The sequence below is a fragment of the Saccopteryx leptura genome, chromosome 5, assembly GCF_036850995.1.
Source record: "Saccopteryx leptura isolate mSacLep1 chromosome 5, mSacLep1_pri_phased_curated, whole genome shotgun sequence".
Lineage (NCBI taxonomy): Eukaryota > Metazoa > Chordata > Mammalia > Chiroptera > Emballonuridae > Saccopteryx > Saccopteryx leptura.
Genome location: NC_089507.1, coordinates 194,055,220 through 194,077,625, shown reverse-complemented (window position 1 = coordinate 194,077,625; position 22,406 = coordinate 194,055,220). Strand labels below are relative to the sequence as shown.

At 40.5% G+C, this 22,406-nt stretch overlaps 1 protein-coding gene and 1 non-coding gene across 2 annotated transcripts in view; one reads left to right on the top strand and one right to left on the bottom strand.

The window, feature by feature from the left end:
• RNF24 (ring finger protein 24) overlaps nt 1-22,406 on the bottom strand; it is a 69,517-nt gene that overhangs the window by 2,464 nt on the left and 44,647 nt on the right. The window contains exons 3-5 of the mRNA XM_066387318.1: nt 10,903-10,945; nt 7,950-7,991; nt 77-156 (exon numbers count right to left, since the gene is read on the bottom strand). Coding sequence (XP_066243415.1) covers nt 77-156; nt 7,950-7,991; nt 10,903-10,945 — 165 coding nt within the window. The remainder of the gene's footprint in view (nt 1-76; nt 157-7,949; nt 7,992-10,902; nt 10,946-22,406) is intronic.
• On the top strand, nt 3,193-3,268 carry TRNAT-GGU (transfer RNA threonine (anticodon GGU)). The gene has a single exon. It is a non-coding gene; the product is annotated as a tRNA-Thr (tRNA).

The window sequence follows — 22,406 nt, the reverse complement described above, 5'->3', positions numbered from 1 at the left end:
TGTCCTGAGCCCACAAGTAAGTAGGTTGATGTGCCTCAAACTCAGTCCCCTTAAATAATTCCACACCAATACTCACTTTCTGTGGAAGGCATGCTTACATGGACAAATCCCCAACTCATCTCGAGGCTTGAAGTCTTCTAGACACACTGCACAGAGCTGAAAGACAAAGTCACAGATGAGGCAAAGTGTCTGCTAAGCATTCCCAGGCCACAAAGTCAAGTGCAGGCCCCGAGGCCCAGCATGCGAAGGGATTGACAATGTCCCACAGTTCCTTAAGTGAAAGAAACAGACTCGACTGGGCAAGGTCTTCTAAAGAAGTCTCCTGCTCTTCCTGTCAGTCACATGTCTTCAAAGATGGAGGGCAGAAGGGAAAAGACAGAAAGCAAGGACCGCTTCCTTCCCTGCAGTGTGTCGGGACAGTCTGACTTGGGTTAGTTCTCCCTAGACAAGCCAGAGGCAGTGTGACTGCCCGGGGTGGGCTTTCCATAGGGGTGCTCTGCCTGCCCCGCAGCACAGCCCCTGAAGGGGACTGCTCACTCACAGGGCAGGCCCTGGGGCTCTTTCTCTGGTCACATGCTTTCTATAGTTCCTGGGTCCTTCTGTCAGTGTGTGTCTTTGTCATTTAATGTTATCCGAGCCTTGGCCAGAGGTTGGTTGGAGCAACATCATGAAGCACAGAGATTGCCGGTTCGATCCTTGGTCAAGGCACCTAACAGGAACAGATTGATGTTCCTGTCTCTCTCTCCCCCCTTACCTCTTTCTCTAAAATCAATCAATAAATATTTTTTAAAAAGTAATCCAAAAGTCACTGAATTTAAACTTGAGAAAATGTGCAGATGGGGCCAGCATTTTTCTCTGACAGCTGGCTGGCTCCACAGCTTGGAACAAGGCCTTCTTCACAGCCAACTGCTAGGTTCCAACCACTACTTCTTGAGCACTTACCAGTGCCCAGGGACACCAGCTTTTGTCACTTCTACCCATTTTACAGGTGAGGAAACACGCTCAGAGCCACCTCCACGGCTCCGGGCCATGCGCCTGCTGCCCTGAGGCGCTGCTGGGCCACTTCCAGTGCTGCCCAAGCCCGAGCTCCTCCCTGCTCGCTCCCCCCCCCCCCCCCCCCCCCCCGTCGTCTCCAGGGATCCCGGCTCAACCATAACCATTTCTTTTTCTAAAGATTTTATTTATTGATTTTACAGATGGGGGGGGGGGGGGGCCAAGAAGCATCAACTCATAGTCACTTCACTTTAGTTGTTCATTGATTGCTATCATATGTGCCTTGACTAGGCAAGCCCAGGGTTTTTGAACCAGCAACTTTGGCATTCTAAGTCAATGCTCCATCCACTGTGTCACCACAGGCCAGGCCAGCCGTTATCATTAATTTTTTTTTTTAATTTATTGATTTTAGAGAGAAAGGGAGAGACAGAGAGTGTACATGTGTGAGACAGGAACATCGATCTGTTCCTGTATGTGCCCTGATTGGGGATCGAACCAGCAACCTCTGTGCTTCAGGACCACACACTCTAACCAATTGAGCTATCTGGGCAGGGCAACCATTACCTTTTCTTGTTGACTACTGACATGTCCTCACTGCCACTTGCTTTATAACCTACAACATGTAACCCAGTCTTCTTAGGTTATGTGACAGGACACGTGGCTTTTGGTGCCCCATGGCCAGTGCTAAGAATGCTGGTCTTCCACACTCTTCCCGCAGGGCCTTGTGGACACAGCGGACAGATCTTCACAGGAAGAGGAGAATGAAGAGCTGTCTTACCAGACTTGGCATTACTGCTGAGACACCAGGAGAGCAGGGAGGAAGGCAGTCCACAAGGCAGTTGTTTTTATTCACATTTCAATTTTGGAATGGGAGCACTATTTTCAAACCCAGTTTTGTTTTCTGGAGGAAGTCTGAGAAGAAGCTGTCGGTACAGATGAAACACTAAGTAGCTCTCAGCTTTGCAGTGATCTGGGGCCCAGCTTCCCACCAGTAAAGGTGGAATGATGTTCCCACCTGATAGACTGTGTGAACAGCCCCCTGTCCTTAAACAGCCAGCTTCCCTCCCAGCACAGCCTTCTCCTGAGCCGGCCGTCCTTTCCATTCTAAAGGTTCAGGCAATACTGCCCTGATGGAGGAGGGACGGACCCAGACTGGCTCATGTTTGGAAGCTACGTGGATGGCTGCGTCACTATATTGCAGATGCAGACTTGGGGTCGGCAAGGCTGTGCCTGTTCTGCTGGCTCCTGTGGCAACAGCAGGCGAGTGAGGCCTTCTCCGGTGGGGTGGCAGGACAGAGTGCAAGGCAGGAGAAAAATCTGAAAAACTAATTGCTGAAAACTTCCTAAGCTTGGTGAAAGACAAATGTATATATTTATGAAGTTGAGTAAGCCCCAAACCAGATAAGTCCAAAGAAATCCATGCCCAGACATTATAATTAAGTTGCTGAAAACCAAAGCCAAAGAAAAATGACACATTACTGATAGGGAATCAATGATGCAAATGACTGTGTATTTCTTGTCCAAAAACCATAAAGACTGGAAGGGGGTGGCGCAACATTTAAAAAGTGATGAAAGAAAAGAACTGTTAACCCAGAGTGCTGTATCCAACAACAATAACCTTCAGGAGTGGAGGTAAAGACATTTTCAGATGAAGGCTAACAGAATTCAAAGCCTGTAAAGGAAGGTCATCATACAGAAGGAATACGACAGAAGTAAACTTGGAACACTGCAAATGAAAAGCAACACAATTGGTAATTGTATGGATAAATATAATAGACTATTCTTCCTCTCCTAAATTTTTTACAATGTATCTATCCAGTGGTTAAAAGTAAAAAGAATAGTAACATTGTCTGATGGGACTTTCATTGTATTAATATATATACCACAGCTATTCCCTAAAAGGATCTAAGTGGATATAAAGTGTCTATATTCCAATTGAAGATGAAAAAAACCCTGATTATGCTGTAATCTCTAAGGAGCCACGAAAAAGAAATACAAAAAATAAAGTATAATAACAATAGATAAAATGGAATACTAAAAATGTTGAAATGACCAAAAAGAAGGCAGGTAAGGGAAACAAAGGAATAAAGAGAGGAGAAAGCAGAAGAAAAAGAATAAAATGGTAGACCTAACTTCAAACATACTGATAACTGCATTGAATGTAAATGGTTTAAACACCAATTAAAAGAGATTGGCAGAGCCCTGGCCGGTTGGCTCAGTGGTAGAGCGTCGGCCTGGTGTGCGGAAGTCCCGGGTTCGATTCCCGGCCAGGGCACACAGGAGAAGCGCCCATCTGCTTCTCCACCCCTCCCCCTCTCCTTCCTCTCTGTCTCTCTCTTCCCCTCCCGCAGCCAAGGCTCCATTGGAGCAAAGATGGCCCGGGCGCTGGGGATCGCTCCCTGGCCTCTGCCCCAGGCGCTAGAGTGGCTCTGGTCGCAACAGAGTGAGCGACGCCCCGGAGGGGCAGAGCATCGCCCCCTGGTGGGCAGAGCGTCGCCCCTGGTGGGTGTGCCAGGTGGATCCCGGTCGGGCACATGCAGGAGTCTGTCTGACTGTCTCTCCCCGTTTCCAGCTTCAGAAAAAAATACAAAAAAAAATAATAATAAAATAAAAAATAAAGAAGAGATTGGCAGGCCTGACCAGGCGGTGGCGCAGTGGATAGAGCATTGAACTGGGATGCAGAGGACCCAGGTTCGAGACCCCGAGGTCGCCAGCTTGAGTGCAGGCTCATCTGGCTTGAGCAAAAAGCTCACCAGCTGGGACCCAAGGTCGCTGGCTCCAGCAAGGGGTTACTCAGTCTGCTGAAGGCCAGCAGTCAAGGCACATATGAGAAAGCAATCACTGAACAACTAAGGTGTCGCAACGAAAAACTAATGATTGATGCTTCTCGTCTCTCTCCATTCCTGTCTGTCTGTCCCTGTCTATCCCTCTCTCTGACTCTCTCTCTGTCCCTGTAAAAAAAAAAAGATTGGCAGAATGAATTAATAAAACACGGCTTAACTATGTGCTATCTGTAAGAAAACTCAGTTCAAATATAATTAAACAGGTAGACTGAAAATAATAAAAGGAAGAAAAAAGACACCAGGTTAAACATTAACCAAAAGAAGCTAGAATGGCTATATTAATATCAGACAAAGATTTCAAAGCAAAGAAACTTACCAGGCATAAAGAGGGATATTAGATTTTGATAAAGAATCAATTCACAAAGAAGACATAAAAATCCTAAGTGTATATGAACCTAACAACAGAACTCCAAATAAACAAATGAAAGACATGTTTGTAAAGATGCCAATTTTCCCCCAAATGATTTATAGATTTAATGCAATACTAATCAAAATCTCAGCAGGTTTTTTTGTTTGTTTGTTTGTTTTTAGATATAGGCAAGTTGATGCTTATATTTATATGGAAGAGGAAAGGAACTAGACTAGCTAAAATAGTATTGGAAAAGAATAAAATTGAAGGAATTATACCACTTGATTTTGAGACTTACTATAAAAAAAAAAGACTTACTATAAAGCTACAGCAACAAAGACTAAAGAAATAGACACATAAATCAATGGAACAGAATAGAGACTCCAGAAACAGACTCACAAAATCATGGCCATTTTTTGACAAAGGTGCAAAATAAATTTAATGGAGAAAGCAACCACTCATCATAACCAGAGCTGGGGACACTGGTGAACAAATCAAAGAATAAATGCAAACAGTAAGTAGCTCATAGACCAATGCCAAGACTCTCAGGCTTTGCTTAAAACAGCCCAGATCTGGCAACAACGGGCCCGTGTTCCCCCATGGCAACAATGAGCTAGAACTGAGTATAGCAACTCCTTTACACAGGACCTGCATGCCCTGTGTGTCACAGCTTCCAGGGCACCTGTTCCTCTTGACCCGTTAGATACCATTTATTATCCCACTTGCATGGTTAGAACTAGAATGTTTTTTTTAGAGATTTGTTCCTCTATAACTGTGTTTCTATTAAAAGATGGAGGAAGGAAGGACAAACAGGAGAGACTATGGGGGGGGGGGTTTGTTTGTTTTTGAGAGAGAGATTGGCACGACCTGTGGTGGCGCAGTGGATAAAGCGTCGACCTGGAATGCGAGGTCGCCAATTTGAAACCCTGGGCTTGTCTGGTGAAGGCACATGTTGGAGATGATGCTTCCTGCTCCTCCCCCACTTCTCTCTCTCTCTCTCTCCTCTCTAAAATGAATAAAATTTTTAAAAATCTTAAAAAAGCGACAGGAAGGAGGGTGGAGAGAGATGAGAAGCATCAACTCATAGTTGCTTTACTTTCACTGTTTATTGATTGTTTCTCATATGTGCTTTGACTGGAGGGGGGTGGAGAGGGGACATTGCTCAAGCTGATCCAGTGACCCCTTGCTCAAGCCAGCAAGCTTGGGCTCAAGCCAGTGACCCTGGGCTCAAGCCAGTGACCCTGCGATCATGTCAGTGATCCTGCACTCCGGCTGGCAAGCCCATGCTCTGGCCAGAGACCTCGGGTTTTCAACTGGGGCCCTCAGCATACTGGGCTTACACTCAATCCACTGTGCCACCACCAGTCAGGTACTATGGGTTTTAAGAGAGGATATTTTTCTTTATAGAAAGACAATATATTCTCCTGTTTGGATATGTATATATCACCCCTTAGCTTCACTTATTATAAGTGTTGCTTGACTCCTAGACTGGAAGAAAAAAATGAACAAAAAATTATATAAATAGACATAGCCATAGAGGCTGGAGATGGTGCTGGTGGTGTCTGGGCATCTGAGTCTGCAAAGTCCGAGGAAGGCTCCCTTAAGGGAGCAAAAGCCAAGAGGCTATGTGATCATGCAGTACAGGGCCTCTCAAGGGCGTCTCAGGGTGTACAGCAGGTAACAGCACACTTCCGCACATCGTATGACTTCCTCATCTACAGTCTTCTTTGCGAGACTCCTAACTTCTTGAGAACAGAAATGAATATTTTATGCTTCTTTGTGTCTCTGTGGTTCAGTACAGTGTCTGACATATCATGTGCATTCAATAATTGAAAAACTATTTTAAAATTTAATGTTAACTTATTTTCCTTCTTTAAAATTAAGAACACTGCATATAAAATTAACATCCATTTGACTAACTTCCCCTAATCGTTTTCCTCTTTTCTCCTCCTCCATGTGATCGTTATGTGTCATTCTCAGAGTCAAACACTTTGTGGTATGCATATAAACCCATGAACAATCTGGTGTTTATTTCATTTTACATGTCATATAAACATGTATATCATTTTGTAACCTGCTTTTATTGAGATCCCATTAGAGATTTTTCCAGGTTGACTGATGTATTTATAGACAGACTTGTTCCTTAATTTTGCCGGCTGCAGTACTCACTCCATGAATCACTGCACTGGGTTTTCTGCCTTTCCTCTCCCTCTCTGGGTGGCTGATCTTCCAGTGCATCATGTCTTATTTATTTGTTACACTACTGATGGACGTTTAGCTTGTCTCTGATTTTTCACTACTGTAATTATTCATTAATAACAGTATCCATATTGAAATTCCATGTGCTGACACAGGACCAAGTTATGTGTCACTGTAGAATTAGTCAATATACACACGTGTTTGACAAAAAGTAGTTTCATTACTAAGAAATGCATCTGGAATGAACCAAAAGTACATAATGGCCTCTAAACACAAGCTGCTGGGCTATAGTGTTAATAGCGGGAGGGTGGGTCAGGAGTCTGGTCAGACTCAGCAACACTGAGGTGGGAGGGTACAGGTAGGCGGATGACCTACTCTGATAGAGAAGGCGGCAACACAACGCACTGACTCAGGATCAAGATTCTGAACTTATAAGTCAAAGCAATAAGGAAGACTTCTGTTCCTGATAAACCTGGTGATTCAATGTTGCTAATACATGTCAGGATTTAATCTTTTTATTTATGGCCATCAAAGAGGACCCAAATAGGAAAGGGATCTTCCGCTATTATTTCATGTTAGTTTTGGCTACGTGTCAAAGTTAACTTTTGAGAAAATTTTAAAATCAAACAGTAATCAATCAATGCTTGAGTTTCATTCAAGGTTAGGGTCTAAAATGCTGTAACATTATCAACTCTGATTAAAAATATGCAGAAAGAGCAAAGGGACACTAGATGATTTCAAAGTGTTCAAGAATAATATAAATAATAATTATTATTCAAATAATTTCATAAACTATCTTTAAAGAGGCTGGCAATGTGACTTCACTCCAGTTAATCTATAAAAAACACAGATATTACACGTGCAGCATTCCAAGTCCTTCTGTTAAGCACCAACTCAAAAACTCAGAAAGAGAAAGAGGCTCTAAAATTAAAAATAAAAATTCTGAACATTTGTAGTTAGTCAACATAAGGAACAAAATGAAAAAGAATTCTTACAGACTATGTGTCTTACAGTGTACATCAGGATACGTACACACTTTGTATTTAAGTTACAAAGCACAATAATACAGGGAACACCTATGAGCCAACAATCATGCAACCTCAACACTAGATAATCCCAAGGCTATACCTCTCCCTGCATGTGCTTCCCTATCGCACCCCTGTGCCTCACCTCCCCAAACTTCTCCCCCCAAGAAATAATCACTGCTTTTCTTTCCGACGTTGATAAGTAGGGACCACTGGGGACATTTTCAAGAGTGAAATGACTGCAGATTCACCTTGAGTAGAAAAACGAACGAATCTCCAGCACTGACAGCAAGCAGCCCCCCTGTTGCTACGCCATCCTCCATGGGCGCCATTGCTATTACAAATATGGGTTATGCTGCTCTCTTAAAGTCTTCGCACAGTTATTTTTATGTGATCTCATTTTCAAATGTTCTATTAAGCTGATGAAAATAAACCTAATTTTTCACCTTCTGAAGATTAATATGTTTAAGCATACCACAGCATATCCCTCTATTAGAAAATAGCTCAAGAAAATATTAAAGTATTTATAAGGCAACTTACCTCATGTAAATTCAGTTCTTTTACTTTCTCTTTTAATATAACCTGTAAGACAAAAAGGATGTTTTTATGCCAATTTAAATCTGAAATTTAAAAATTTCTCATGATCCTTGCAAATATTTTTCTTTTGTGTATATAGCTCATTTTCCCTCATATTCAGTATTGGAGAGAATCTCTTTTACAGTTTAAGACAGAAAATTTTATCAACATTCTTTGAATCTGAGCAATAAATACAATATTCTTCTGGAAAGCAATTTTGCAATCTCTTTGGCAATAGGTTATTTTGGGGGCGACAGCACATGCTCCTCTGGACTAAGCGCTAGCGGGGGAAATAAACGGGCTGACTGCCTCTGCGTCAGTGAGCCCAGCGCGGGCGATGGGACTGACTGCTCAGTAGTTTATAGAAGGGTAAAAAGTAAGGTCAATCTTTAGAAGCTTTGCTCATTATTATAAGTCACTATCCTCAGAAAACTGTAGCTCTATCTACAGTTATGTAAATAGGCTTAAAATTCATCCAGGTACTGTCCCTCACCTGACTGTGTAGTGACTGGGACTGCTATCAGTTTAAAGGCGTGCCAAATGACAGAAGGGCAAGTTACTGTTTAAGCAGAAAATTTCTGACAATAAACTTAGCTATTAGAGTTATATATCATCTTCAAGTGAAAACACAGACAATTGAAATTCAGGGGAAATCTCTATTTTGAATCTTATATTCCTGAAACCAAAAATAGTTTTGAGGGCAAATTATATTTTCAGAAATCATAACCAAAAGCTACCATCTAGCTTTTGTGAGGGATGTATTAAATTTCAAATTCAATATTTTTTAAAAATATTTATTTATTTATTTATTTTAGAGAGGAGAGAGAGAGACAGAGAGTGAGAGAGAAGGGGGAGGAGCAGGAAACAACTGCCATACGTGCCTTGACCAGGCAGCTCCAGGGTTTGGAACTGGCGACCTCAGTGTTTCCAGGTCGACACTTGATCCACTGCGCCACCACAGGTCAGGCAAAATTCAATTTTTTTTTTTTTTTTTGTATTTTTCTGAAGCTGGAAATGGGGAGAGACAGTCAGACAGACTCCCGCATGTGCCCAACCGGGATCCACCCGGCACGCCCACCAGGGGGCGACGCTCTGCACACCAGGGGGCGAAGCTCTGCCCCTCCGGGGTGTCGCTCTGTTGCGACCAGAGCCACTCCAGCGCCTGGGGCAGAGGCCAAGGAGCCATCCCCAGCGCCCGGGCCATCTTTGCTCCAATGGAGCCTTGGCTGCGGGAGGGGAAGAGAGAGACAGAGAGGAAGGAGAGGGGGAGGGGTGGAGAAGCAGATGGGCGCTTCTCCTATGTGCCCTGGCCGGGAATCGAACCCGGGACTTCCGCACGCCAGGCCGACGCTTTACCACTGAGCCAACCGGCCAGGGCCAAAATTCAATATTTTTAAGGACAATTTTTACAATGCCTTATGATTTTATTAGTTCTATCCGTCAATTTCACCTTTTAAGTGACCACTAAGGCCAGTTTTTACTTTCTAGTTAGCTTTTTTTACATAAAAATATCTTGTAGGTTGTCAAGATCATGACAGAACTGAGTTAAACAGATTCATTCATTTAGAAAACTAAAACATTAGACTCTGTGTGAATTCCACACGAGACCTATGGGAAAGAGTGTGGGGTTATCCATGATATCAGTGTGGACATCTAAGGAACTCACCAGTGAGCTCAGATTTCAAAGAGAGAAAAGATGGACAAAAAGATATGCAACCCTAAAATGTTGAGATGGTTCTGAAACATCATGTCAGCAAGGTTAAAGATCCAAATAAGCTGAAGCCTGCCCCTTTCCCCCAAAGATGGGAACAAAATAATTTCATGCTTTGGTCCAAAAGAAAATTAAAGAACAAGTACCCCACTGTTTGGTGTCAGTGGTAACATGTTAATGGATGACACATGGAAAACAATTTTACTTTGCTTTCAGGTAAATCTAAGTTTATTACTTCCATGTTTTCATTTTATTAATTTAGAGAGAGGAACATCAGTCTGTTCCTATATATGTGCCCTGACTGGAACGGCAACTGCAACGGCTGCACTTTGGGATTATGCTCTAACCAACCGAGCTATCCAGCCAGGGCCCCGAGTGTATTACTTTAAAGAACCAATCAGTGAAGGGATAGTACAAAGGGGTAGGAGTTACCAGTCATGATCCAAGAAGACTTCTAGTATGACATAAGCTAACATTTAAAGTACAAAAGGGGAGATGAGATCACTATAACAGAGCTGGCCATCTCTGAGGAACTGGTATGTCTTAAATGAAGGAGGTAAAAAATTCATTTAATAAAATCTCATTTAATACCATCTTTAAGGATGTATAAGCTACAGTGAGAAACAGACAGACAAGGACAGAGATGAGAAGCATCAATTTTTTGTTGTGGCACCTTAATTCATTGATTACTTTCTCTTATGTGCCTTGACCTGGGGGCTCCAGCAGAGTAAGTGACCCCTTGCTTAAGCCAGAGACCTTGGACTCAAGCTAGCGACCTTGGGCTTAAAGCCAGCAACCATGGAGTCTATAATCCCATGCTTAAGCTGGAGACCCCATGCTCAAGCTGGTGAGCCCGCACTCAAGCTGGCAACCTCAGGGTTTCAAACCTGGGCTTAGCATCCCAGGCTGACACTCTATCCACTGTGCCACTGCCTGGTCAGGCTAAAAGCTACAGAATTTCTCTTTAGCAAAATGTTGGCTTGAATTCTCTGTTAAATTATATTACTATTGTATATTATCCAAACTTTCTATAACTTCAAATAATAAGAAAGAAGAGTACTTAAAGTTGACCTATTTTTTACTGCAAATTGGCAAGTGAAATCTTAAAATAAACACAGGTCCTAGTTAAAAATAAGTGGAAATCTGAGTTCTCTTTTTTTTTGAGTAAAAAACACAATCAAAGCCAATCTGAAGTCAATTTCTCACCTGTTTGTAGGCATAAAATTCTTTGTGTGCTTGATGTCTTAACCTAAAAGACAAATGAACAATATGATATTGAGATTTCCAATATAACAATTTGAGGGAAAAGGAAACTGCTAATTTTGGTATTTGTTTATATCATTTATGGTTTAAAATTCAGAATCTTCATCCTGGAATATACTTAAATGACATATCTGTTACTATGTCATGAGAAAGTGATCAGTGAACCATAAAATGTTATCCAAATGTAAGTTCAAGTAAAATCTCATTAAAACAAAATTTCAATACAATGAATATATATATATATTATATATATATTTTAAATATATATCTATATATATGTATTTTTTACAGAGTCAGAGAGAAGGATAGATAGGGACAGACAGGAATGGAGAGAGATGAGAAGCATCAATCATCAGTTTTTCATTGCGACACCTTAGTTGTTCATTGATTGCTTTCTCATATGTGCCTTGACTGTGGGCCTTCAGCAGACCGAGTAACCCCTTGTTCGAGCCAGTGACCTTGGGTCCAAGCTGGGGAGCTTTGCTCAAACCAGATGAGCCCACGCTCAAACTGGCAACCTTGGGGTCTTGAACCTGGGTCCTCAGTATCCCAGTCTGATGCTCTATCCACTGCACCACCGCCTGGTCAGGCAATACAACAAATATTTTAATGAAGCTTCAATTTTTATATTGATAGTCTACTTGTTTCAATATATAATATATCACTTTTCTTAAATTAAAATTTTAAGTATAATAAACATCTAATAATGTGCAAAAACCTTAAGAATTCAGCTAAATATTAAAAATATATATACATACCCCTATATATACACACACCAGTTTAACCATCATAGATCAAGATATACATTTCCAGCATTCCTTAAATGACTCCTCCCAATCAATATCCACCCCTAAGAGGTACCCACTACCTGATATCTATCATTGTGGATTAGTGATGCTTGTTGGGTTTTTTTTTAGATTTTATTTATTCATTTTAGAGAGGGAAGGGGGAGAAAGAAAGAGAGAGAAAGAAGGGGGAGGAGCAGGAAGCATCAACTCCCATATGTGGCAAGCCCAGGGTTTCAAACTAGTGACCTCAGCGTTCCAGGTCAATGGTTTATCCACTGCGCCACCACAGGCCAGGCCTAACGATGCTTGTTTTTTGAAATTCTCATAAATGGATCATTTGGTATATATTCTTTTGTGTTGGCTTCTTTCAGTCAAAAATTACTTTTGAAATTTATGTTGTTGCAGTAATTCTCTTTTTGACGGACATTTAGTGTTCCATTGTATGAACACTATAAATAAACATAATTTATTTATCCATTTTACTGTTGGAAAATATTTAGATTACTCCAGTTTGGGGCTGCTATGAATAAAACTGCTACACAAATTCTTCTACCTGTCTTTTAGTAGACATATAGATTCATTTCTGTTGAGTGTATACCTAGGTAGTAGAACTGCTTGTCCAAAGTGCCTGTACCAATTTCTACTCCTACAGGTAATGCATGAGAGTTCTAGTTGTTTCTCATCTTTACCACTGCTTCATAGGAGCAATTTAAAATTTTTTAGCCAATCTGGTAGGTGTTCCGTGGTAATCTCACTTTGCTTTTAATTTGCATTTCCCAAGAGCACTTTCATATGCTTATGCCCAACTGGATATCTTCTTTTTTTTTATTTATTCATTTTAGAGAGGAGAGAGAGAGAGAAAGGAGAGAGAGTCAGGGGGGAGGAGCTGGAAGCATCAACTCCCATATGTGCCTTGACCAGGCAAGCCCAGGGTTTCGAACCCGCGACCTCAGCATTTCCAGGTCGATGCTTTATCCACTGAGCCACCACAGGTCAGGCTGGATATCTTCTTTTTGAAATACCTGTTTAATTTTTTTTTTTGCCCATTAAAAAAATAAGTTGTCTATCTTACTAATTTGTAGGAGCTCCTTATATATTTTAGATGCAAGTCCTCTGTTGGGTCTGTGGACTGCAATTATCTTCTCCTACTCTGTGGCTTTTGCCTTTTCATTCTTTTAAAAAATTTTTTTAGTTGTTGATTTTAGAGAGAGAGAGGAAGAAAGAGAGGGAAATATCAAGTTTGTTTTTGTTCCACTTAAGCATTCACTGGTTGATTCTTGTATGTGCCCTGACAGGGGACCAAACCTGCAACGTTGGTGTGTGGGGACAATGCTCTAACCAACTGAGCTACCTGGACAGAGCACCTTTCATTCTCTTAGTGGTCCCTTTGGAGGAACAGAAGCTTTTATTTTAAACTAAGTCCAATTTATCAACTCTTCCCAATAATTTCAGGATTTTTGTGTGTCCAATTAAATAAATCTTTGCTTATCCCCAGATCATGAAGATATTATGAAATCAATTTATTTTATCAATTACGTTTAGGAATATAATCTATTTGAAATTAGTCTTTATGTACTATTTGAAGTAGAGGTCAAGATTCTTTTTACTCACATGCAGATTTTCATTTGACTCGTTTATTACGAAGACCCTCCTTTCCCAACTGCACTGCAGTGGTACATCTGTTGTAAGTTAGACACAGTATTTGTCTGTTTCTAGAGTTTTTACTATGTTCCATTGGTCTATTTGCCTATACTTGTGTACTGAATTGAACAGTGCCCCTCAAAAATTCATATCTAACTGAAACCTTAGTCTATAACTATATTTGGAAATAGTCTCTGCAGATTATTTAGTTAAAATGAGGTAATATTGGGCCCTGGCCGGATAGCTCTGTTGGTTACAGCAGTGTCCTGAAGCACAGAGGTTGCCGGTTTGATCCCGGGTCAGAGCACATACAGGAACAGATCTATGTTCCCGTCTCTCTCCCTCTCCCTCTCTACCTTCCTCTCTATCTAAAATCAAAAAAATATATATTTTAAAAAAAGATGAGGTAATATTGGCTCTGATCTGTAGTGATGCAGTGGATAAAGTATCGACCTGGAATGCTAAGATCACCGCTTTGAAACCCTGGGCTTACCTGGTCAAGGCACCTATGGGAGTTGATGCTTTCTATTCCTTCCCTTCTTTCTCTCTTTCTCTCTCTCTTCTCTCTAAAATGAATAAATAAAATATAAAAAAAAAATTTCCAAAAAAAAAAATGAGGTAATATTGGGATTAGGGTGGACCCTAAATCCAATATGACTGATGTCCTCAGAAGAAGAGAAGAAGAAATATAGACACAGGGATGAAGGCCAGGTGAAGACAGGGACAGAGACTGAAGGGATGCAGCTATAAGCTGAAGAATATCTAGATTGCTGTTACCCACCAGCAACTAGGAAGAGGCAAGGAAGGATCCTGCCCGAGAGCCTGTAGAGGGAACATGGCCCTGCTGATACCTGGATTTTGAACTTCTACCCTCCAGACTAGTAAGATTAAATTTCTATTGTTTTAAACCACCCAGTTTGTGGTACTTGGTCACAGCAGCCCTGGGAAACAGATGTACCTTGTGTCAATACCATGGTAGTTAAAAAAAGCAAAACAAAAACAAGCTTGTATTATAAAATAATTTTAGATTTACAGAAAAGTTGCAAGAAATAGGGTTCACATATACCTTTCACTCAACTTTTCCAATGTTCATCTCGCATACAAACCATAGCACAATGATCAAAACAAGTAAATTAACACTGATATACTGGCATTAATATTGATATATTAACAAAAAAATAGTTTGAATTTCACCATTTTCTTTACTAATGTCCTCTCCCTATTCTATGCTCCAATCTGAAATCCCACCCTGCATCTAGTTATATCTCCTTAGTCTCTCCCAATCTGTGACAGATTTCTTAGGTTTTCCTTTTCTTTCATCGTTATGATATAATAACCATGATCTCTTGGTTATGGAAGTGTCTACTGGGTCTCTCCTCCGAACTTACAATTTTCCCCTTTGTAACTGATCAGCATCTTGGGGAGAGAGATTGAAACTATACAAATATCCTATTTATTGACTGTCAAGCTTTTGTCCACTGTTCACACCCATCTTGCTTGCAACAATCACTGTATTTATATTGTTTGCCTTGTGGTAGATTTGTAGTTTCCTAATTCCTTGTACATTTCTTAACTGGAATACTTCTGTAAGGAACGGATGTTCTCCACTTATTTTTTTTCCCTTATTTATTTATATCAGTATAGATTCATTGATATTTGTTTTAGTCTATGTGTTAGAATTCAACAGGATCACTATTTTTTTTTTTTTTTTAATCAAGTGAGGCAGGGAGGCGGAGAAACAGATCCACATGGCAACCCCCATCTGGGGTTGCTGCTCCATTGCTTGGCAACTGAGCTACTTTAGTGCCTGAGGCAAGGCCATGGAGCCATCTTCAGCACCCAGGGCCAACTTGCTCATTTGTGCCATGGTTGTGGGAGGGGGACAGGGGGAGGGGAGAAGCAGATGGTTACTTCTCCTGTGTGCCCTAACTAGGAATCAAATCTGGGACTTCCACATGCTGGGCTGATGCTCTACTGCTAAGCCAACTGGCCAGGGCCAGGATCACTATTTATTTTGTTGCTCAAACTGATTTAGGTATTGTCTTTAGGAGCTCCAATAGGTTGACTTCTGTGTACTTTAAACATGCCCTTCAGCCTTTTCCATGTATTACCTTGCTTACTGGTACTGAAAGATGTTTGAGGTTCATCTTGTATTTTCCATGCCTCGGTTGTGGAACTAACCACTTCTTCCAGAGAACCTTGGTTCCCGTTATTAAAGAAGAGTATTTAGAAAGCAAGATCTGAATGCTAGGTGAATAGCACTCTGTTTTAAGTACTGAAGCTCTGTAATAAGTCTCAAGGTCTAGCAGTTAAGTCCTCCAGCTTTGATCTTAACTATTGTCTTGGCTATTCTTGGCCCTCTGCATTTCCATATAAATTTTATGAGCTTGTCAATTTCCACAAAAAACATCTGTTGGATTTTGACTGTATAGAATTTATACATCAATTGGGAAAGAACTGACACCTTTGCAAAACTGAGTTTCCAACCTATGAAATAGTATATTCCTCTATTTATTAGATCTTTTTTTTTTAAGTTTATTTTTTATTTTTTTTTATTTTATTTCATTTTTTTTAATTTAATTTTTTTTAGTTTATTCATGTTTAGAGAGAAGAGAGAGAGGAGAGAGAGAGACTGGGGGGAGGAGCTGGAAGCATCAACTCCCATATGTGCCTTGACCAGGCAAGCCCAGGGTTTCGAACCAGCAACCTCAGCATTTCCAGGTCGATGCTTTATCCACTGCGCCACCACAGGTCAGGCTATTTATTAGATCTTAATTTCTATCTATACATTTCTAGGTAGAAAACTTATACATCTTTCATTAGATTTTTCCTAGGTATTTGGTAATTTTTGATCTACTATAAATAATTTTTTTTCATTTTCTTTTTTTTGCTACTATATAGGAAGAACAAGTTTTTTTTTTGTTTGTTTGTTTTTTTGTTTTTTTTTTAACAGAGACAGAGAGAGAGTCAGAGAGAGGGATAGACAGGGACAGCCAGACAGGAACGGAGAGATGAGAAGCATCAATCATTAGTTTTTTGTTGTGCGTTGTGACTTCTTAGTTGTTCATTGATTGCTTTCTCATATGTGCCTTGACTGCGGGCCTTCAGCAGACTGAGTAACCCCTTGCTGGAGCCAGCGACCCTGGGTCCTAGCTGGTGAGCTTTTTGCTCAAACCAGATGAGCCTTTGCTCAAGCTGGTGACCTTGGAGTCTTGAACCTGGGTCTTCCGCATCCCAGTCCGATGCTCTATCCACTGTGCCACCGCCTGGTCAGGCGGAAGAACAAGTTTTGTATATTTATCCTATATCTAGTGATAAGTTCACTTGTTAATTTTAAATAGTTTGTAGACTTTTCTGGATTTTTTAATATACACAATTATTTTGTCTATATATAATGACAGTTTCAACTCTGCCTTTATAATCTTTATATATATATTTTTTCTTCCCTCCCTCCTTCCCTTCCTTACTTATTAAGTGAGAGGCAGGGAGGCAGAGAGACAGACTCCCCCATGCTTCCCAACTGGGAGCCACCCAGCAAGCCTCCTACCAGGCGATGCTCCGCTCATCTGGGTATAATCCTTACATATTTTACTTCTTTTTTCCTTATTTCATTTCTTTTATTCCTTTTTCTTTTCTGGATTGCCTAGGACTGCTGATACAATATTAAAGAAGAGTGGTGATGGTGAATGTTCCTATCAACACATCACTATTAAGTATCATGTTCTCTCTAGTTTTGTAGATAACTTTGATTCAAATAAACAAAGTTCCCTTATATCCTAGTTTTTTTGAAAAATCATGAATAGGTATGTTTCTATCAAATGCTTTTTTTCATCACTTTTGCCCCCCTTTTTAATGTTAATGTGGTGTGTTGTGGTGATACCTTTATTCCTGGACCAAAGCCCAGCTGGTTGGAATGTAGTTCCTCTTTTGCATATCCCTGAGTTTGACTTACTAATATTTTGTTCATGAGAAACATAAGTCTGTAGTTCCCTTTCTTGTAATGCTTTGTGAAGCTTTGCTGAGCTCATTATGAGTTGTGAAGTATTTCCTCTATTTTCTGGAAGAGTAATTTAAAAGTGGTCTTTTTTCTTAAATATTTGAAGGAATTCACTGGCAAAGTTACCTGGCTTGCAGTCTCTTTGTGGGAATGCTTAAATAGCACATTTGATTTCTTACTAGGTATATAATTATTAATATTTTCTATTCTTGATTCAGTTCTTTATTCCTTTAATAAAAAATTTTAATATTCCTTCATTTGTATTCACAAAACATACAATTAACCATTTTAAACTGTATAATTCAGTGGTGTTTAGTGTGGTCACAATGTTGTGCAACCACTAGCTCTCTCTAGTTTCTTTTAAAAAATATTTTTAGAGAGAGACAGAGACAGACAGGGACAGACAGACAGGAAGGGTGAGAGATGAGAAGCATCAACTCATAGTCTTGGCATCTTAGCTTTTCATGGACTGCTTTTTCATACGTGCCTTGACCAGGGGACTTCAGCTGAGCCAGTGACCCCTTGCTCAAGCCAGCAACACTGAGCTTAAGATAGCGACCTTGGGCTTCAGGCCAGTGACCTTTGGGCTGAAGCCAGTGACCATGGGGTCATGTCTACAATCTCTTGCTCAAGCTGGCAACCCCACACTCAAGCTAGTGAACCCGCACTCAAATTGGCAACCTTGGGGTTTTGAGCCTGGGTCCTTAGCATCCCAGGCCAATGCTCCATCCACTGAGTCACTGCCTGGTTAGGCAAGCTCTCTCTTTCAAAACCTTTTCATCGCCTTCCAAAAACATGTGGTCTCAGTAAGTAGTCACTCCCCACTCCCCTTTTCTCCCATCTCCTATTAACCTCTAATCTGCCTTCCGTCTCTATGGATTTGCCTATTACGGATAATATAAATATATGAAATACACATATAAGAAATCATACAATATGTGATCTTTCGTGTCTGGCTTTTCATTTAGCATAATGTTTCGAAGCTCATCCTAACTGTAGCATGTATCAGTTCTTCACTCCTTTTTATGGCTGAACATACACCACAGTTTGTTTAACCATTCATCCATTGATGGACATTTGGGTTGTACACATCTCTGGGCTATTATGAATAAGGTTGCTATAAGCAGTCCTGTATAAGTAAGTTTCTGTGTAGACATAGCTCTTCATTTGTCCTGGGTATTCACCTAGAAGTGAAATGTCTGGGTCATATGGTAATTCTGTTTACTTTCTGAGGAACTGCTGAACCCTTTCCCACAGAGGCTGCACCATTTTACACTCTTACCAGCATCGTATGTGGGTTTCTATTTCCCCACATCCTTGACAACAGTTGTAATTTTCCATATTCTGATTACGGCATCTTAGTAGGTGTGAAGTAGTGTCTCACTGCGGTTTTAATTGACATTTCTTTAATAACCAATAATGTTAAACATCATTTAATGTGTGTGTTGGCCTTCTGTACTCTATCTTCTTTGAAAAAATGGCTATTTAAGTCCTTTGCCTATTTTTAATTGTCTTTAAAAAATTTTTTTAAGACTTTTTTTTTTTTTTTTTTTACAGAGACAGAGTGAGTCAGAGAGAGGGATAGACAGATAGGAACGGAGAGAGATGAGAAGTATCAATCATTAGTTTTTCACTGCGTGTTGCAACACCTTAGTTGTTCATTGATTGCTCTCTCATATGTGCCTTGACCGCAGACCTTCAGCAGACTGAGTAGCCCCTTGCTGGAGCCAGCAACCTTGGGTTCAAGCTGGTGGGCTTTTTGCTCAAACCAGATGAGCCCGCGCTCAAGCTGGCGACCTCGGGGTCTCGAACCTGGGTCCTCTGCATCCCAGTCCGACGCTCTATCCACTGCGCCACCGCCTGGTCAGGCTTTTTAAAGACTTTATAGAGAGGAGAGAGAGTAAGAGAGAGAAGGGGGGAAGGAACAGGAAACATCAACTCCCATACGTGCCTTGACTGGGCAAGTCCAGGGTTTTGAACCGCAACTTCAGCAGTTCAGGTCAATGCTTTATCTACTACTGCACACCCTCAGGTCTGTTTTTTATTATTGAGCTGTAAGAGTTTTTAGAATATATTCTAGATATTAATCCCTTATCAGACATATGATTTGCAAACATTTTTCTCCAATTATATAGGTTATTTTCACTCTCTTGATAATGTTCTTTGATACAAAAATGGTTTTAATTTTTATAAGTCCAATTTATTTTTTCTTTTGTTGACTGGGCTTTTGGTGTCAAATCTAAGAACCCACTGCAGTCTAAGTTCATGAAAATTTACCCATTTTCTTCCAAGCTTTTATATTTAGGTCATTGATCTATTTTTAATTTTTTTTTTTTAGAGACAGAGAGAGAGTCAGAGAGAGGGATAGATAGAGACAGACAGACAGAAACGGAGAGATGAGAAGCATCAATAATTAGTTTTTTGTTGCGACACGTTAGTTGTTCATTGATTGCCCTCTCATATGTGCCTTGACCGTGGGCCTTCAGCAGACCAAGTAACCCCTTGCTTGAGCCAGGGACCTTGGGTCCAAGCTGGTGAGCTCTGCTCAAACCAGATGAGCCCACACTCAAGCTGGCGACCTCAGGGTCTTGAACCTGGGTCCTCCGCATCCCAGTCCAACGCTCCATCACTGCGCCACCGCCTGGTCAGGCAAGTTAATTTTTAAACTGGATGTGAGGTAGGGGTTCAATTTCCTTCTTTCACATGTATTATTAGCTGTCCTGCTATTTGTTGAAGAGACTATTCTTTCCCCCATCAAATGGTTTTGGCACCTTTATTGAAAATCAACTGGCCACAGATGTTTGAGTTTATTTCTGGACTCTCAATTCTATTTCATTGGTTTGTAAGTCTATTCTCATGCCAGTACCACAATGTTTTGATTACTGTAGGAAGTTTTGAAATTGGGACATATGAGTCTTTCTGTTTTTCTTTTCCAATATTGTTTTGGCTATTTTAAGCCTGACCTGTGGTGGCTCAGTGGATAAAGCCTCGACCTGGAATGCTGAGGTTGCCAGTTCAAAACCCTGGGCTTGCTCAGTCAAGGCACATATGGGAGTTGAAGCTTCCTGCTCCTCCCCCCTTTGCTTGCTCTCTGTCCTCTAAAATGAATAAATAAAAATAATTAAAAAAATATTCTAAAATGTATAGCTCATAATAGAGTTTTTATTACTAAGTCAAAGACTTAAGCCTTTAATTTTTCTATTTTAAGAAAAATACTGGCCCTGGCGGTAGAGCATTGACTCAGCGGTAGAGCATTGGCCTGGTGTGTGTAAATCCCAGGTTTGATTCCCAGTCAGGGCACACAGGAGAAGTGACCATCTGCTTCTCCCTCCCCCTCAACCCTCCCACAGTCATGGCTCAAATGGTTTGAGCAAAGTTGGTCCCAGTTGCTGAGGATGATTCCATAGCCTTGCCACAGGCGCTAAAATAGCTTGGTTGCTGAGCAATGGAGCAGTAGCCCAGACAGGAAGATCATAGCCTGGTAGGGGGCTTGCTGGGTGGATCCCAGTTGGTGTGCATGTAAGCGCTGTCTCTACCTCTCCATCTCTCGCTTAAAAAAAAAACTGGTTTCAAATATTACATTTTGAAATTTGAATTAAACCAGTATTTATAGAGAAATTTCCAAAAACTTTAGTAGGTCTGAAAAAAAAGGAAATATTTTAATGTGGTATGGTCCTGTTTAATTATGGCTAATTCTCTAATTAAAAAAAGCTCTCTCTCACTATCTCCCCTCCTCTCACTTAAAAAAAAAGCTGAATATTTACATAATATTTATCAAACTATTATTAAAGAAATGTTAGAAAAAGAAACTTTCTGGAAATAGATTTTTTTAAAGCATTTTAATTTAATTAATTTATTTTGTGACAGAGATAGAGAGAGGGACAGACAGGAAGGAAGAGAAGCATCAATTCTTCGTTGTGGCACCCTAGCTGCTCACCGATTACCCTCCCATATATGCCTTGACTGGGGGCTCCAGCAGACTGAGTGACCCCTTGCTCGAGCCAGCAACCTTGGGTCCAAGCTGGTGAGCCTTGCTCAAACCAAATGAGCCTGCACTCAAGCCAGCGATCTTGGGGTCTCGAACCTGGGTCCTCCGCATCTCAGTCCAACACTCTATCCACTGCGCCATTGCCTGGTCAGGCTGGAAATAGATTTTTAAAAAGTGTTTACTAAATGCTATAATTATATTAGCTAAGTATTTATTTCTCTGAGTAAGACCTAAAAGTCATAAGCAGCCATTATGTCTATGAGATACAAGGAGGATTACATTGTGAGAACTTTAGAGAATATTCACTTTCTATGGAGAATATATAAATTTACTTGTCAGAAAATTAGAAACTACACACTAAATTCATTCAAATTTGACCATCAGTAAATAAGTGTCCCAGAACACTGGGGGCAATAATGAGTTATTGCTGAAAGATATCTGAAGACAGTATTTATCTTGACCATAATTATACACTGTACAAATACTAAAAAAAAAGATGTATAGCTGTATAATAAACCCAATTTTCTATTATTTTATTCCATAAAGCTCTTTGAACAATACAGTATAAAAATTTTTACAGTCTGAGTTTGGCTTTGAAAATTAGGCTTACTAAATACTGAAAAGGAGAAAAATGCTCACTTAAACAATCATGAGTCAGCAACTGTGAATTTTCGCTGGCCAAATCCATTTCCTTCAAGTTACTTGTTAGCCTTCATCACTTGTCAATACATGTGCTGCAGAGCTTGTGGAATAGTCTGTTTTATGCAGATAACCAATCACCTGAACACCAGACCAGTTCAACAACAAATGGGAGGTTAAAATCTTGAGAGAGCACAAGAATTTGCTTAAAGGCTTGGATCTTACTTGGAGATTGTTTTCTGATCCCTAATGACTTAGACAATGACTTAAGTCTATCCAATCCAGATGTCAATATCCTGGAAAAACAAATGAGAACAATTTTCTCCCAGAGTAAAACACCTCATCAACAGAAAGGATTGAAGACTGTATAAAGGTGTTTTATTGATTAGTAACT